This window comes from Saccopteryx leptura, chromosome X, assembly GCF_036850995.1.
Source record: "Saccopteryx leptura isolate mSacLep1 chromosome X, mSacLep1_pri_phased_curated, whole genome shotgun sequence".
NCBI lineage: Eukaryota > Metazoa > Chordata > Mammalia > Chiroptera > Emballonuridae > Saccopteryx > Saccopteryx leptura.
Genome location: NC_089516.1, coordinates 43,610,158 through 43,627,062, shown reverse-complemented (window position 1 = coordinate 43,627,062; position 16,905 = coordinate 43,610,158). Strand labels below are relative to the sequence as shown.

The window sequence follows — 16,905 nt, the reverse complement described above, 5'->3', positions numbered from 1 at the left end:
GCACGCGCTCGCAGCTTGTTCGCTCCTGGCGCTCTTCGGGTTCGAAGACCCAAACTGGCGCCTGCGCACTTGGTCGCCGCCGCTGCTGTGGTCTCGCGCCCCGCCCCCTGTCAGCCCCCCCGAGCCCCCACCGCAGGCTGGAGCTCAGCACCGGCGGTGCCGCTGGGAGCAGGCGGGTCCGAGTTGCCGTGCGGGGGCCGGGATCCTCCGCCCGCGGCGGAGTCGGCGCTGCTGTCTGACCCTCCCCGCACCCCCCATCTGGCCCCCACGGCTCCCAGTGGCGTGACCGAACGCGGCCCACCGCAGGGCACAGAAGGGGAGCGGGCACCAGCCCAGGGGCAGGAGGGGGGCGGCGAGGAAGGGGCGCCCCATCGTCTTTCCCGGCCCGCAGCGACCCCGCCATGCCGCGGGGCGAGGACACTGGGTGAGTAACACCCGCCCGGGGAGGAAGGGAGGAGACTGGGCGGGGTGAGGGCCTGGACTCCGAGGGGCTCGGTACCTGCGCGCGCACGCCGACCTCTGACGCCTGGTCTTCCTCTCGACCCCTGGCGAACCTGACTCCACCTTTATTTAATCTCCAAGCCGGGTCGGTCTTGACCACAAGCCCTCCGGGCTGACCCCTGACCTAGCCATATTCTGGCCCGGCGTCACCCTCAGCCCCTGTTTTGTCCCCCTAAACTTAGTCCTGACCCCATGCCCCGTACAGTTCTGCTCTCAGGATCTTGGCCTGACCCCAGGTCCTTGTTTGACCCTGTTCCATCTCTGAAGCTCATCATCCTTGTCTTGATCACCCCAGTTTCTGTCCTGCTGCTTGACCTGTTTCCAAACTCGCACCAAGTTTCTGAACCCCTTCTAGCCGGATCCTGTCCCCCTGTCCCCAGTCTGATCCATGTCTGTCCAGATTCCCGACCTCTGACTTCTGTACTTTTCCCCCACCTGTACCGTTCCCCTGGTACCTCTCTTGACTCCTGCTCTCCATCCTGGCTAACCACCTGTAGACTACTAGCCTTCTGTCTCATTCCCTATCCTTGCCCCCAACCCTGTGCTGTCCCCCCCCATCTTCTTCTTCTTCTTCTTTTTTTTTTTTAGAGACAGAGAGTCAGAGAGTCAGAGAGAGGGATAGATAGGGACAGCCAGACAGGAACAGAGAGAGATGAGAAGCATCAATCATTAGTTTTTAGTTGCGACACCTTAGTTGTTCATTGATTGCTTTCTCATATGTGCCTTGACCGTGGGCCTTCAGCAGACCGAGTAACCCCTTGCTGGAGCCAGCGCCCTTGGGTCCAAACTGGTGAGCTTTGCTCAAACCAGATGAGCCCGCGCTCAAGCTGGCGACCTAGGGGTCTTGGACCTGGGTCCTCCACGCCCCAGTCCGACACTCTATCCACTGCCCCACCGCCTGGTCAGGCTCCCCCTGTCTTCTCTTGTCCCATCACTGTCCTCATTCCTATCCTCATTCTGCCCCTTTTCCTGCTCCTTACCTCCATCTAGCACCTGCCCTTTGCCCTGTCTTTTCCTTTGACCACTGTCTTGGCCTGTCAATCTTGTCTTCTGATTACTGTTCTATACTGACCCTGACCTCTGCTCTGCTCTTTTATCCCCTGCTGCCCCCTTCTTGTACCTCTAACCCTTGTTCTGAACCTCACTTCATCACATCTCCTGACCAGTGTCCTGGCTCCTCTGTCCAGCCTAACCTGCATCCTACAATGACTCTGATTTTTTTCTGTCCCCTGTATTCCTTCCTGTCCTGTCCCAACCCCAGGCCCCTGTTCTACCCCTTATCATGCCCCACTACCATCGTGTTTAAATCTTCCTCCTTCCTAACATCCACTTTCCATCTCGGAGCCAGAAAGACAGGGGTCCCATTGTACCCTGTTCTGAACTTGGAGGTTCCACTGTTTCTATTGTTTCTGAAGTTCATCCCAAATGCTTCTCTTAGCACGAGCAAGAAAAAGCAGCTCTGTGGGCCTCTTGTGGCTGAAGTGGTTTTTATATGTAATTTCTCCCACCCCCACTCAGTGATCTGACAGAGTTCGCATTTATCACCCTGCCCTAGGAGGGCATAGAACTGTTCCTGTGCTTCCCAGCCTCCCCAACAGTGGAAGAATACCCTAAATTATTCAGTGACTCTCTGGGAGTCTGGGAGGTCTGGTTCAGATTTCCAGCCTTGCTAGGTTGGGAGCTGCCCCCTGGGTGAGGACTGAGCAAATATGTGGGGGTGGGAGCCTCAAGGGTATATGTGACTTTTCTAGGTCATGTCATCCCCATCTTTTGGTCTTGACCCCGTATTCATGATCCCTGCTTTCCTGGTCTGGAAACAGCCCATTCTAGGCCAGAGACTTTAGGGCTTGGTAAGGATGGGGTGGGGCAGGGGCTTACCTCCCTTCCCTCAGCAGCAAGTGTAAAAATGTTGGTGCTAAGTCCATCCAACTTGTGTGGGGCAGTTCTGGGGGGCATCAGTCACTGGGTGTTAGAATCAAGCCCCTCCAGTAGTAGCAATAACAACCACAACAACAGCGTTTCCCTGTTGTCTGAGTCTCCTTGCTTCTGAGGATAATCGGCGAGTTTGGATAGTGGGGAGGTGATGTGTTATTCAATTATGGTTTAAATTTTTTTTTAGATTTTACCTATTGATTTTTAGAGAGAGGAGAGAGAGAGAGAAAGGGGGACGGAGTGGGAAGCATTAACTCATAGTAGTTGCTTCTCATATGTGCCTCGATCGGGCAAGCCCAGGGTTTTGAACCAGTGACCCTCAGCATTCCAGGTCAAAGCCCTATCCACTGTGCCACCACAGATCAGGCTCAATTATGTTTTGTTCTTGCATTTTTTTATAGACAGTAGTAAGACTTTGAGGAATGAGATACCATACCCATCTCATTTACCTAAAATATTTATCCTAACCTATTAATAACAACACATGTATCCCTCACTGTCCTAAATCTATTTGGTTCCTGAGATCTGAGAGGAAGAGTTCAGTTAATTCAGACAGTAAAAGACCCTAAGTTATCTAAAGGTATTTAGGTTTTGCATTTTATATATATATTTTTTTCTTTCTTTTTTTTATGCCAGCTCTTTTGTTTTTCCTCTCTGTCACATGGATCGGTGGTATGTTGATAAACTGACTGTTAAAAAACAAATGTTTGTGCATTTTACATAGTGAGTAGGAAGAGGACAAGTAATAAGGATAATGACTCTTAACTCAAAAACCTATTTAAATATTTTCATTTTCTTGAGCTCCAGTGGCAAGAATTGAGATAGTAAGGGTACTGTGTTATGTAAATATATTTGGTTTCTGTATTGTTTTTGTTTGTGTGTGTGTGTGACAGAGAGAGTCAGAGAGAGGGACAGACAGGGACAGACAGACAGGAAGGGAGAGAGATGGGAAGCATCAATTCTTTGTTGCAGCACCTTAATTGTTCATTGATTGCTTTCTCATATGTGCCTTGACTGTGGGGCTACAACAGACCGAGTGACCCCTTGCTCAAACCAGAGACCTTGGGCTCAAGCTGGTGAGCTTTGCTCAAACCAGATGAGCCTGTGCTCTAGCCGGGTGACCTCGGAGTTTTGAACCAGGGTCCTCTGCGTCCTAGTCCAATGCTCTGTTCACTGCGTCACCGCCTGGTCTGTTTTTGTTTTTGTTTTGTTTTTTTAAGAGGAAGGGAGATAGTGAGACAAATTCCTGCATGCACCCTGACTGGGATCTACCCGGCAAACCCCGCATGGGGTCAGTGATGCTCAAATCAACCGAGCAGTCCTCAGCTCAGGGCTGATGCTCAAACCAGTCTAGCCACTGGCTTAGGGAGGGGAGGGAGGAGAAAAGGAGGCGAGAGATGGAGAGAGAAGCAGGTGGTCACTTCTCTTGTGTGACCTGACCGGGAATTGAACCCAGGATGTCTATACGCTGGTTCCATGCTCTATTCACTTAGCAACTTGGCCAGGACTGGTTCCTGTGTTTTTGATGTTGAGTAAGGAGAGGTTGGATAATGAGGGAAAAGCAGCTGTTTCAAATATGTCTGGTTCGGCAAGTAGGGAGGGTTCCAGGTTTGTGTAGCAAGGGTTTTGAGGCTGAGGGATACCAGCTCGGTCTCAGAAATTCACCTGAATATATTTAGTTCCTAATTTTGGTAGTGAGAGTTCGCACAAGTTATTTGAGGAAAAACAGAAAACAGCTGTTTCAAATTTATCAGGTGAGATTGAAGGATACCAGCTCTGTCTCATATGTATACACATATACATATTTTGATTCCTGACTTTGGGTTGGGAAGAATACTTGTAATCGTGACAGCCAGTACATATTGAGCACTTAGCTCAGGCCAGGCACTACCATAAGTAAGCTTTAAATGCTTTATGTGTGTTAACTCATGTCATGCTCACAACAACCCTGTGAGGTACATATGGTCATAATCACCCCGATTTTATAGATGAGAATACTGAGGCCAGAGAAGTTAAGGGACTTGTTCAAGCAGTCACACAGCCAATTAGTGGCGAGCTGGGTTCAACCCTGGACCCACCACTAGCTACCCCTCCATGAGGCCACCTGAGGCTCAAGTCCCAGCTGCAGTGGGGCTTCCAGGTTGGCCCGCTTCCAGGCTGTTAAAAGTTGTGGACTAGGGAGATGATGTGTCTGTGTGACTCTGCCTGGCCCAAGAGGCCGAGTGACCTTCTCTCTCCTCTGTACTCCTGTACCAGCCCACCTCTGCATGCGGTTATTATTGTTGTTACTGACAGTAATGACATGGTGTGAGTAACCTTGCACTGTGAAATGCCTTCTAAAGTGGCTTTGGCCTCTCTTGGCTCTGTAAGCATCAGTTAGTCATTTTTCTTTCTTTTTTTTTTTTTGTATTTTTCTGAAGCTGGAAACGGAGAGAGACAGTCAGACAGACTCCCGCATGTGCCAGACCAGGATCCACCCTGCACGCCCACCAGGGGCGATGCTCTTCCCACCAGGGGGCGATGCTTTGCCCTTCCGGGGCGTCACTCTGCCCGACCAGAGCCACTCTAGCGCCTGGGGCAGAGGCCAAGGAGCCATCCCCAGCGCCCGGGCCATCCTTGCTCCAATGGAGCCTCGGCTGCGGGAGGGGAAGAGAGAGACAGAGAGGAAGGAGGGGAGGGGGGTGGAGAAGCAAATGGGCGCTTCTCCTATGTGCCCTGGCTGGGAATCGAACCCGGGTCCCCTGCACGCCAGGCTGACGCTCTACCGCTGAGCCAACTGGCCAGGGCCCAGTTAGTCATTTTTCAAATAAGCATACCTAAGCCTTCAGACTCAATCTGCATTGCCAGCTAGATACCCTTGTCCCTCTCATGTATGATTCTGTAAACATCCCTCTTCTTAATATCCTTGGTGTCCCACAAGAGGTGGGAGAGGCCATGGCTGAGAGGACATTCCCCACCAACACCCAGCTGCCCATCTTCTGTCTGCTGCCTCCACCAGCCCTAGGCAGTGTGGGGCGCGGGGTGGGGGAAGAAGGGGGTGATGAAAGGGACTTTTGTGTTCCCTGCAGGAAATCTCATACCCAGGAAGAAAGGTGGGCAGGGTGGCAGGAGGCATGTCTATGGAGTGTCGCTGATTCAGAGGGAGCTTCTCTCCAGGCTTGGCCTACTTGCCAAGCAGGCGGGGAATTGGCCTCACTCTGACCTTTCACGTCGCAGTGTGGACTGCTGCAGGGGCCTGGGCTGAGCTTGGGCCCTGAGGTCACGACGCAGATGGCTCCGAGTGGAGCGCAGAATGTGTGTTGTGTGCTGGTACAGACCCAGAGCCCAGGTGCTGGTGTGCGGGAAACAGTATATTGTAGGGACTCGAGCCCTCAATTTCCTTGACTCTTGGCAAGAAATGCCCAAGGGGGAAGAATGGGAGTGGGGAGCCCAGTATGGACGTGAAGCAGCTTGAGTCCCCTTTCCCACTCCTCCTCCCTTGCAGGAGTAGCCTCTGTCAGCATCCAACCCAGGGCCCAGCCCCCCAAGATCTGATTTAGCCTGCTCTATGCCTCGGTGATCAGAACCAGGCCTTTTCACCTCTCCGAGCCCCGGCTTCCACATCGACAGACTGACTATGAGGAGCTTGGTCTGTGCCATCCACGCAGGTTTGTAGGGACCGAGAGGGATTAACCCACAAGCATGTTTGGTCCATTTGCTGAGATGACTTCTCCGGGAGCTGCAGAAAGAAGGTGGTTGGGTTTTGAGACCTGGTCTCTCCTTAGAAAAGTTGACCTCTGTCCCCAGTTGGAAAACTATTACCTCAGTGAGGGTAGGAATTACTCTAAGACCTTCTCACACCTCTGCCTTGCCCTGGGGACAAAGGATAGGGACCTCAGGAATGTGTCGCAGACTGATAAGAGATATACAGCCACACTAACTTACACCAGGCCTCCAGGGTACTTAGCCCCTCCCCAGACTTTCATCCCCCAGCTCCCAGGTAGACCCTGGGCTGGGCAGGGTCTGATCTGGGCACTTGGGCAGCGCCAGAGGCAGCCGCCACTTCCATCACTCATAGCCCTTCTTCCGCAGTTCTCTGCTGGGTGTGTGGGGTGAGGGGGGCGGTCCAGACTCTCTTCTTGGCCACACTGGACACCCTGAGGCTACCTAACCCTGAGACTGCCTCTAAAGGTGGCCTGAGCCTGGGTGGCAGGCAGGGCAGGCAAGGGTTAAAAGGTGTGGGCTGGCCCAGTCCCTGGCCAGGTAGGCTGGGCCATTGCCTAGTGGGAGGTGGCCTAGGCGTCTGCCTCACACTCTCTGCTCACTGCCACTACCAGCTGGAGCCAGGCCTGGTGGAGACTACTATTTTTTTCAGGTACCTGAGGCCACCCCACAGTACCTATCTGGTATTGGTGAGCACCTGGGAACATGGGCCCACAGGTTGGGGAGAGGAGCGTGTGGGGTGTACTAGTGTACCTGAGGGAAAGAGCCAGGTCTGTGCAAGAGGACAGCAAGGAAGGAGCGCCCGAGGAGATGGGTGAAGCCCAAAATGTCCAACTTCCTTTCTTGGCATGAAGCTGATCCCTTGCCGGAAATGGAGGAAGGGAAGGGATCAGGGAGGAGAGAAGCCAGAATCTCCCTTCTCCACTCCCCCCACTTCCTCTTCCCCCTTTCTTCCCTGTGGGAGTAGCCTCCACCTTCCTTGACCTGGGGCCCAGGCTCTCAGGAAAGCCCAGATTAGGTGACCGAGAGCCTGCCTGCCTGCACTCCCCACCGTCTGTCCACCTAAAGTGGGGCGGGGGGCTCTTAGGGCAGTGGGAACAGTCTAGACACTGGGAATTTGTGTTTTCTATGGTGGCAGGATGTGGAAATGGGGGTACCAGCGAAGGTGTTGGGGTGCTACCCAGGTGAGGTGTCTTGGTTGTAAACAGTCATTATAGCCAGGAATTTCTTGGTTGTGGTGTCAGAAGGGCAGACCTGAAAAACCTGCTGGGCCCGCCTCTGGGTGTGGGAGCGCTCTCTGCAGCTCTCCTGTGCAGCCCATCCTGGGACAGCACAGCACAGGGCCACCCGTGGGGAAACCCAGGGGCTGGCCTGGGAGGGGATTAGGGAAGGGACTGCTGGGATCCCCTTCTCATTGTCTCTGGGCGGGCACCTGGCAGCCCCAGGCCCCAAGGGCCAGCATGCAGAGGCAATGGTTCGGGAACCAGGTGTGGGGGTGTGGGGCGTGGACCTGTGTCTAGCCTGCCCAGTGACCCCATGACTCAGGCCCTAGCTATGTTCCCAAGGTCAGGCTGACAGGGCGGAGTCAGGGTTCCTTTCTGGACCCCTTGTTGACTTCTAAGATGCCATGAGTTCCCAGGGAAGGAAGGCTCGAGGCAGCTTAGTATCAAATGTAGGACCAGTCCTGGTGACCGGGCCCACTGGGGAGGAGTAGAGGCTCCTGTTGGAGTAGAGGAAGGTTTAGGGAGCTCTGAGAGAGTTCCTTAAACCCAAACGGAGGCAGGGGGAGAAGGACCCCCTAGAAGCAAAGGGCAGAGGAGGCTGAGCTGGGACCTTAAGGAAACCCCACTGTGCTGGGCAGTGCCAGACCTCGGAGGACGGGCACGTGAGCACCTCTGCACAGCACACGCCGCTGCCTGGGTAAGCAGAAGGGCTTTCGGTACTGATCCCTGCCCCTGCTGTTGAGGACAGGGAACCATGGGAGGAGTACAGACCCTAAGGGGCAGGTAGGAGGACTGCCAAGGAACTGGCGGCGCCATATTAGTAACTTGGCCACATCTCCCAATGGACAGATGGGGAAGGGGCTCGAACCCACACCACCTCAGTTTGGGTTTTCTCCACACCCACCCAGCATGTCCTAACAAGCTTGGAAGTTTGAGATAGGTGGCGATGGGACCTCTGTGGCCTCATGAGGCCCTCCCAGCCGCCTACCACTGAGGTCAGGTCAAGTATTGGCAGGTGATGTCACCTGGCTGCCCAGCTGGGGACTGTGCAGGATGTGGGAGGGAGAGAGCAAACTCCAGAGGACGGGATGAGGATAGATCGGGCAGCCAGCCAAAGCTGCCTGCATGGTCAGCCAGGGCCGCTTGGGGAAGAGAAAGAGGCAGGAGGCAGTTGGCTTGTTACCTGCAGTTGTGGACTTTACTGATCACAGTTTCAGCAAGGGGACTTCCCTGTGCTGGGTGGTGCGGGACAGGCTGGGTTGAGCAGAGCAGCTGGAGGGGTTCTGGAGCCAAGTGGACACTCTCCTGGCTACGCTATAGCTGCAGGATAGAGTTGGGACAAGTAGCAACACACTAGGGCTTGACCCCTGCATCAGCTGCTTTGTCATTCTTTCCCTCACACAGCAGACATTCACTGAGCACTCGCTTTGCACACAGAATTGTTCTAAGTGCCAGAGACTCTGATGAAAAAAGGAGAGACGTGTCCTGTCCTCGTGAATGTATGAGGAAGGTAGTCTTGTTGGACAGCAGTTGTGAGGCGACGTTTAAGTCCCAAGGTCTCACCTAGTGAGGGGTGAAAAGAGCACTTCAGACAGCAGCCACAGCTGGGCAAAGACCCTGAGGTCAGATGGACTGTGAGCTTATGAGGAATTGGTGGGGTTGGAGCACCTCTAGTGATGGAGAGTGTTGGACCAAAGGGGCGGGCTTGGGGCAAGTTATTTCAGCTCTCTGTGTCTTACTCTCATCATCTAGGGGTAACGATAATCAGAGAACTGCCATCACAAGGTGGTTGTAAAGATTAAAGGTGCCATATAAGATTCCAGGCACCCAGGTGCTTAATAAATGCCCCACTGTTATAGTTGGTTGAATCTGTGACATTAATTCTCCCTCCCCAGGTGAGACTCCAGGCTGTGGCCCATGGGCCTCTGAGGAGGCATTATAAGTCCGTCCAGCTCACCACTTGCTGTGCTCCCACTCAATGGGAAGGGGACCAAGGTACCAGGCCAGACATTGATACAGATTCTGAGAGGGCAAGTCAAGCAAGTGGGTGGGGTCAAGGTACCCCTTCGTCCCGGGGTGTGGGGAGCTGGGTGGGGTGGGGTTGGGGGACCACACATGTGCTTCCGTAATGGCTCCCATGCATCACCGCCAGGCCTTGTCCCACCATAAGCCACGGCCTCTGGACGGTACCGGGATGGAAGTCAAAGGTCAGCTGATTAGCTCTCCCACTTTCAATGCCTCAGGTCAGTGTCTGGTTCCCTTCCTGCTGCCTCCTCCCCTGCTCTGAGTCACCACCTGCCTGCCTACAGGGGGAGGGTTGGTCCCTGGCTGCACAGGATGCAGGATGCCCTGGCTGCCCCGCTGATCTTTGCTCCCTCTGTGTCCAGCTGCCCTGTTCGGAGAGGCTGCCCCCCAGGTGAAGTCAGAGCGTCTGAGGGGACTGCTCGACCGGCAACGGGCTCTGCAGGAGGCCCTGAGCCTGAAACTTCAGGAGCTACGCAAAGTGTGCCTCCAAGAGGCGGTGAGGGCCTGACCCTAAGCGCGTGGGACGGGGGTGAGGAGCTGGGGCACCTGGGTAGGCAGGCTGGGGTGCCATTGCTGAGCCACTTGTCTGAGCTGCAAATTCTCTGTCACCATCTGGCTCCTCAGCTCAGCTTAGATATCTTAGAATTAATAAATTATGGCAATGGAGGCCTGCCCCAACCCCCTACCATCAACAATTTGAAGTCCAAAAAATTTCACGAAGCAATTGTTATTTCCAAAATTTGGCAGTAAAACCTGGCCTGAACTGACCTGGGGCGATTTATACTGTTGATTTACCCCTCTTGGTGTGAATGTCCGCAGAGTTTGACAAAAATAATGCAGTTCAGAACATACGGCACAGGCCCTGAAGGAATGTTTTATAACATGCAGTATATAGACTGTCATCTTCATAAAAATTCAGAAATTCTGGATTTCAGAGCAAGTCTCCCCACCTCCCATGCTCAGTGCCTGGGATTTGGGCCACCAAGGGGCTGAGGTCCAGGCAGCGCACTCCTAGTAGATAATTGGGAGGAGGAAGAGAATGAACAGGCCTGCAATACCAAGCAGGACTGAGCTCCTAGTAGGACTTCTATAGCTTCTGGAGTCATTACTGCTTTTCCCCATCCCCTCAACTAACCCTTGATAGTCTCTGACTCCTGCCGGCACCTCCCCCCCCCCAGGAGCTAACTGGCCAACTGCCCCCCGAGTGCCCGCTGGAGCCTGGTGAACGGCCCCAGTTGGTCCGCCGGCGGCCCCCTGCAGCCCGAGCCTACCCTCCACCGGCCCTCAACCCAGCACACCACTCCTTGTGCCCTGCTGAGGTGAGCAGATGGTCAGGGAGGACAGGCATGCAATACTGAGCAGGACGGGTGGGCCAGATACAGAAGAGGAGGACTCTAGAGGGAGCTGGGCAGAGAGAGGGGTTGCCTCCAGGGGAAGGAAACGCCAAGATGAAAACGGACCTGCCTGAAGGAGGTGGGTTCCTGGTCTGAGAGAAGATGCTGGTCCCTAACTATCAGGTAAAGCCTCACCCTCTGGAAGATGAATAGACCTAGAGCCTAATCAAGACAGGCCGTACCCTCCTAGATGGAATAAGCTCCACCCCAGGAAGAACAGGCCCTGCCTCCCCTGTCCATGAGCTCTGCCACTGTCTGGTCCCTGTGCTTGGCGTTTTCCAACATTCGTTTCAATCCCATCCTGTCGGTGGGCCTCACAGGAGCTGGCTCTTGAGGCTCTGGAACGCGAGGTGTCGGTGCAACAGCAGATTGCAGCAGCTGCCCGCCGCCTGGCCTTGGCCCCTGAGCTGAGCGCTGAGCAGCGCAGACGCCGGCGCCAGGTCCAGGCGGATGCTCTGCGGAGACTGCATGAGCTGGAGGAGCAGCTCCGGGACATCCGAGTCCGCCTTGGCCTTCAGGTGCTCCCACTGTCTACAGGGGCAGTTATCACCACCCAGGGCGTCTGCCTGGGCACGCGCCTCGCTCAGCTTAGCCAAGGTGAGCCAGGCCCCATCACTTCAGCAGTGACAGCAGGAACGTGGGCATTGGCTAAGGAACGGAGTAGAGGTGGGGTGGGGGAACAGCCAGGGAGAAGCAGGCGGCAGGCAGAACCCAAGGGACCTGAACAGTAAGAGGAGTGGTGATAAACTGGGTTCGGGCAAGGGTGAGGCCATTGGGAACTGACCCATAGGCTCCGGGAAAATTTGGAGCCAAGTGTCTGGTGGTCTGGGAATTCGAGTCAAGGTAGATTCTTGGGGAGGGTCCAGGTGTGGTGGAGACTGGTCAGTGGTATAAGGAGATAGCTGCAGGCCTGGCACTGATAGACTGGGGTCTCTCCCTTCTTCCCTGTAGAGGATGTAGTTCTGCACTCAGAGAGCAGCTCCCTTTCCGAGTCTGGGGCCAGCCATGATAACGGTGAGGACCCCTTTTCCCCAAGCCGCCAGCCCTTTGGTGCTCAGCCCCGCCCCCTCCGGCTTCTCCGTAGCCACGCCCCATCCTCCAGCGGCGCTCCCCTCTTTACTTCCAGTCTGCTCAGCCCTGCCTTGCCCTCTGTCCCTGCCCGCCTCCTGAGCCCCTGCCATTTGCTTTGCTCACAACCTCTCTGCTCCCCTCACATTGAATTCTTCCCCACTTCCTCCCTTCCACCCAGAGGAATCTCGTGGCTGCTTCCCTCTGACTGAGCGCCCCTCACCACCCAAGGCCTGGGACCAACTGCGGGCAGTATCTGGGGGCAGCCCTGAGCGGCGAGCCCCATGGAAACCCCCACCGTCAGATCTTTATGGGGACCTGAAGAGCCGACGGAACTCTGTGGCCAGCCCCACCAGGTGAGGACGAGCCCCTTCCCTCCTCTCCCTACAAGCCAGGAGTAGGGTCCTGAGCCTGGGCTGGCAGGAGGGCCTGCTGGTGGGGACGGTCTCTAATGTGGACCCCTCCTTGGGGCTGTCTGTCTCTCTAGCCCCACACGCTCACTGCCCAGGAGTGCTTCCAGTTTTGAGGGGCGAAGTGTGCCTGCCACCCCTGTCCTTACCCGGGGCGCTGGCCCTCAGCTCTGCAAGTAAGGGGATTTGGGGGAGGGGGTTTCAAACTATAAGAGACAGTTTATTTAGAAAGTCACAGAGGGCCTGACCTGTGGTGGTACAGTGGGTAAAGCGTTGACCTGGAATGCTGAGGTCACCGGTTCAAAACTCTGGGCTTGCCAGGTCAAGGCACATTTGAGAAGCAACTACTATGAGTAGATGCTTTCTGCTCCTCCTTCACCCCTTCTTGCTCTCTCTCCTCTCTCTAAAAATCAATAAATTAAAAAAAATTAAAGAAAACATAGAAAGTCACAGAAGGCCTTGGCCGGTTAGCTCAGTCAGTTAAAAGCCTGGTCCCGAAATGACAAGGTTGCGGGTTCAATACTTGGTCAGGGCACCCAGAGGCAGCAGCCAGTGAATGCACGACTGAGTGGAACAACAAATGAATGCTTCCCTTCCCCCTCCCCTCTCTCTCCCTCTCTCTCTATAAAAAAAAGCCCTGGCTGGATAGCTTGGTTGGTTGGAGTGTCATCCCGGAGCAGAGTTGCCGGTTCAATTTCCCGGTCAGGGCGCACACAGGAGCAGCTGGATGATCCTGTCTCGCTCTCCCTGCCTCTTTCAAAAAAAAAAAAAAAAAAAAAAAAAAAAAAAAAAAAAGAAAGAAAGAAAGAAAAAGAAAAAGTCACATGTAGAGTGAGCTGTAGAAGAAATGGGCTCAGGAAACAAGTTACAGAGGCAAAAGAAGGGGCCCTTGGAGCTTAGGAGAGAGAAGGGTGAAGGTAATGCGCCTGCGGGGAAAAGGAATAAGACAGGAAAGGCTCAGGGTGCCCCCGGGAGGGAAGGCCTAGAGGGAAGGCCTAGGGGAGCGGCTTGAGGACTCAGGAGGTAATCATTAGTTCTAACCGGGAGAGCATTACCCCAGGTTGTGGGGACACGTGAGGCTGGGCTTTAAAAGGTGAAGAGGAGTTGCTTGGTAGAGAACAGGGTGGGGATTTGAGGCAATAGCCCCAGTGATTGAGTGTGGGCTTTTCTGTACATTTTGGACGACTTATTCCCCTTCTCTGAATTTTGGTCTCCTCATTTGTGAAATGGGCATAATAATATCTCCCTTTGAAAGATGCCAGGGACATAAGTTCTGGTTAACATGTACTGAGTATCTACTAGGGACCAGTGCTTTTACATGGTATCAACTCAATCATCACAAGATCCCTGTGAGGACGTGCTATTGTTATTTCCATATCATAGATGAGGAAATTGAGGCAGAGGAGGTTAAATGACTTGTTAGTAAACTGAACACCTGGTATTTGAACCCAGACAAGTTTGACTCTAGAGTCTGTCATTTAACCACTGTACTTTACTGCTTAAATACTGAGTGCCTGCTCTTCTCAGGCCATGAACAAAACAAAGTCCTGGTCCTTACGGTACTTGCATTCTGTGATGGTGGCTATTGAGATGACAGTTTTGGTTGGTTCACACACATGGGGAGACAGAGAATTCGGGAAAGGCCTTGAATTTGAGGCCAAAGGGTTAGAACCCTATTGTGGAGGAGGCAGGGGGCAATAAGAAGTGCCTTAGCAGTGGGTTCTGGGTCCATTTGGGGGATGGGGAAGTGAAGGCTCAGAGAGAGGTATACCAAGGGCACTCAGCTCATCTGCCTGATATTTCTGACCTTCCTCCCATCATCCCCACCTCCACCCTCCTAGACCTGAAGGCCTCCATTCTCGCCAGTGGTCCGGCAGCCAGGACTCCCAAATGGGCTTTCCCCGTGCAGACCCGGCCTCAGACCGCGCCTCGCTCTTCGCCGCTCGCACCCGCCGTAGCAACAGCTCTGAGGCCTTGCTAGTGGACCGGGCAGCTGGGGGGACAGCTGGCTCCCCCCCTGCACCTCTGGCTCCCCCTGCCACTGGGCCCCCAGTCTGCAAAAGCAGTGAGGTGCTGTATGAGCGCCCCCAGCCAGCCCCCGCCTTCTCCTCCCGCACAGCCGGCCCCCCAGACCCTCCCCGGGCTGCCAGGCCAAGCTCAGCTGCCCCTGCGTCCCGCGGGGCCCCCCGGCTCCCACCTCTGTGTGGAGACTTCCTCTTGGACTATACCCTGGACCGGGGCCTACCCCTACCCCGTGGTATGGGTGGGCCAGGCTGGGGGGAGCTGCTGCCCGCAGCTGAGGTCCCAGGACCCTTCTCCCGCCGGGATGGGCTCCTCACCATGTTCCCAGGTCCGCCACCTGTGTATGCAGCTGATGGCAGCAGCCCCCTCCTCCGCAGCAAGGACCCCCACACCCGTGCCGCCCGCAGCAAGCCCTGTGGCCTGCCTCTGGAGGCAGCAGAGGGGCTAGAGGTGCACCCAAACCCTCTGCTATGGATGCCTCCAGCCACCCGTATCCCTCCGGCTGGCGAGCGCAGTGGCCACAAGAACCTTGCCTTGGAGGGGTTACGGGACTGGTACATCCGGAACTCGGGACTGGCCGCGGGGCCCCAGCGCCGGCCTGCACTCTCCCACGTGGGCCCGCAACACCCACCCTTCCTCCATGCCCGCTGCTATGAAGTGGGCCAGGCCCTGTATGGGGCCCCCAGCCAGGCACCCCTCCCACACTCGAGGAGTTTCACGGCGCCCCCTGTCTCCGGCAGGTATGGGGGGTGCTTTTACTGATGGGCAGGGGTCTCTTGAGGTAGATGGCAAAGGTCTCCAGGCTAAGGGACCAGGGGGTCGTGAAAACTAATGACTTGGACCACGAGAGCTAGCTGCAGCCTTGGCACAGGGTCACCAGGCCCTGCCTGACATATATTAGTCCGTGGGGTCTTGGAGTCTTGGAGGGGTACCTTGGGCCCTGGTAGCAGCAGTTCTTTACCAAGCTGTAGAAGAATTTTAATATTTAACAACCAGTGCATGTCAGCTAAAAATGGACCTTGGAACCAGGGTGCTGGGAGGAAGGGACGTCCTGTGCCCTCGCCTTTCTCTTCCTCTTTTCACCACACCCCACACTTGTGAGACTCAAGGTGCTGTCCTGTGCTGCCCTCTGCCTCTTTAACGAGCCTCTTTTCCTCTCTTTCTGTGTCTTGTACGTCGTCTCCTCTCTTCTCTCTCTCCCCATCCTGTCTTCCGGATTCCTGCTACCCCTTCTAAAGATACTACGCGGACTTCCTGTACCCCCCGGAGCTGAGCGCTCGGTTAAGTGACCTGACGCTAGAGGGGGAGCAGTCCTCCAGTTCTGATTCTCAAACCCCGGGGACATTGGTTTGACCCCTTCTGATATGCCCCTTGTTGGCCGGGGCATGACTTCAGACTGGGGAGCACACGGCTGACCTCGCTGAGGCCTGGGGTGTGGTTGCTCTTGGTCCTGGGGGGAGGGTGCCAACCTGATCTTCCAAGGCCTCCGGCTCCGTGGGTCCATGAAGGTATCTGACACCCTGCTTCTCCTCTCATATTGTGCTGGGAACTGCGGGCCCCCAGTCAGCTTAAAAGCGGGGGGATGATGTAATGGGGGCTCCAAGCTCCCTCCTCCATTTCTGTTTACAGTTGTGATTTAGGTTTTCACTGTCTTTACCCAATACTAGATGTTTTATAAAAGGGAAACTGTGATCTTATCTGGTTGGGTTCATTCCTGTCCCATGCCCAGCCTATTCCATTCAGGAACCCCCTCCACGAAATGGACCAGAGTCACAGGGCACTGTTTGGGGCTCATGGGGGTTCTGGTGTGAACAGAACTCCCTGGCATCCCTTCCCACCCACCAGGCTGGTTCTTGGGGAGGTGAGCTCTCTGTACACATTTGGAAGGACTAAAATCTGGGTCAGGGCTTGAGTTCACTTTCCCACCCCAGGGGTGCCAGAAGGAGCCCCAGTCCCTCTGCCTGCCTGCCAGCTTCCTCTGCCCCCAGGGTGAGATGGCCCAGCCTCCACCCTGACCACCCCCACTCTGGAGGCCCCACAGGAGGGCCCAAGGACAGCCAGGGGGCGTGTCCTGGGATGCTGCTGTGGTGGAACCTGCCCTCCAGTAAAACCCTCAGGTGATGATACCTAGCCACAGGCCGCATCACATCTTCCACCCACCACTTTTTAAACAAATGTACACAAGCTGTGTTTTCTATACCTGTCTTTCTGGAGCTGGGGGTCCCCACACCCCCTTTACCTGGTGTTAAACTTTTCTTTTTGTACCAACGAATCTGAACCCAATACAATATCCACACTGGACGGGGATTTCTAGAATAAATGTGTAAACCAACTGATGTGTTGCTCTTTTCCCTGCCTTGCCTTGGGGCCTATACCAATAGTTAAAACCAGACAGTATGTTTTTAGAACACCATGTTATGAAAAATATAACACAGTGGAAACAGCCTGTGATAATGTTATCTGCTTTGGCTTTGTTTTGTGATGTGGGGCAATTTCTTTGCCTGTGGTCAGATTTCTAGCCAACCCTGAACAAGAGCCCTTACTAATGCAAATGATAATGGGAACACTGCATATCCATAACCCCGCTCTGGAGGGAACAAGTTCCCGGAAGGAGAGCTCACTCCTTCA

General features: G+C 54.8%; 1 protein-coding gene across 7 annotated transcripts; it reads left to right on the top strand.

Annotated features, from left to right (window-relative positions):
- The first annotated feature begins 185 nt into the window (after positions 1 to 185).
- On the top strand, positions 186 to 16,609 carry CCDC120 (coiled-coil domain containing 120). 7 transcript variants are annotated; one of them, XM_066356266.1, is made up of 11 exons: positions 186 to 424; positions 5,918 to 6,080; positions 9,254 to 9,353; positions 9,511 to 9,601; positions 9,746 to 9,879; positions 10,562 to 10,702; positions 11,098 to 11,374; positions 11,729 to 11,791; positions 12,027 to 12,201; positions 12,333 to 12,431; positions 14,097 to 16,609. In XM_066356266.1, exons 4-11 carry the CDS (start codon positions 9,553 to 9,555, stop codon positions 15,037 to 15,039), a joined length of 1,881 nt encoding a protein of 626 aa, XP_066212363.1. In that variant the 5' UTR covers positions 186 to 424; positions 5,918 to 6,080; positions 9,254 to 9,353; positions 9,511 to 9,552; the 3' UTR covers positions 15,040 to 16,609. The 7 variants fall into 7 exon arrangements, with proteins under 7 accessions (XP_066212363.1, XP_066212365.1, XP_066212361.1 ...); XM_066356268.1 differs by lacking the exon at positions 5,918 to 6,080 and having other exon boundaries at positions 398 to 424; XM_066356264.1 differs by lacking the exons at positions 186 to 424; positions 5,918 to 6,080 and adding an exon at positions 6,681 to 6,787.
- Positions 16,610 to 16,905: the final 296 nt, after the last annotated feature.

Excerpts from the sequence above, each read along its gene's own strand:
- CCDC120 (XM_066356270.1), top strand. The coding sequence starts at position 9,553 with ATGGAAGTCAAAGGTCAGCTGATTAGCTCTCCCACTTTCAATGCCTCA. Across the intron at positions 9,880-10,561 it reads AAGTGTGCCTCCAAGAGGCG|GAGCTAACTGGCCAACTGCC; the intron begins GTGAGGGCCTGA and ends CCCCCCCCCCAG. Across the intron at positions 10,703-11,097 it reads ACTCCTTGTGCCCTGCTGAG|GAGCTGGCTCTTGAGGCTCT; the intron begins GTGAGCAGATGG and ends TGGGCCTCACAG.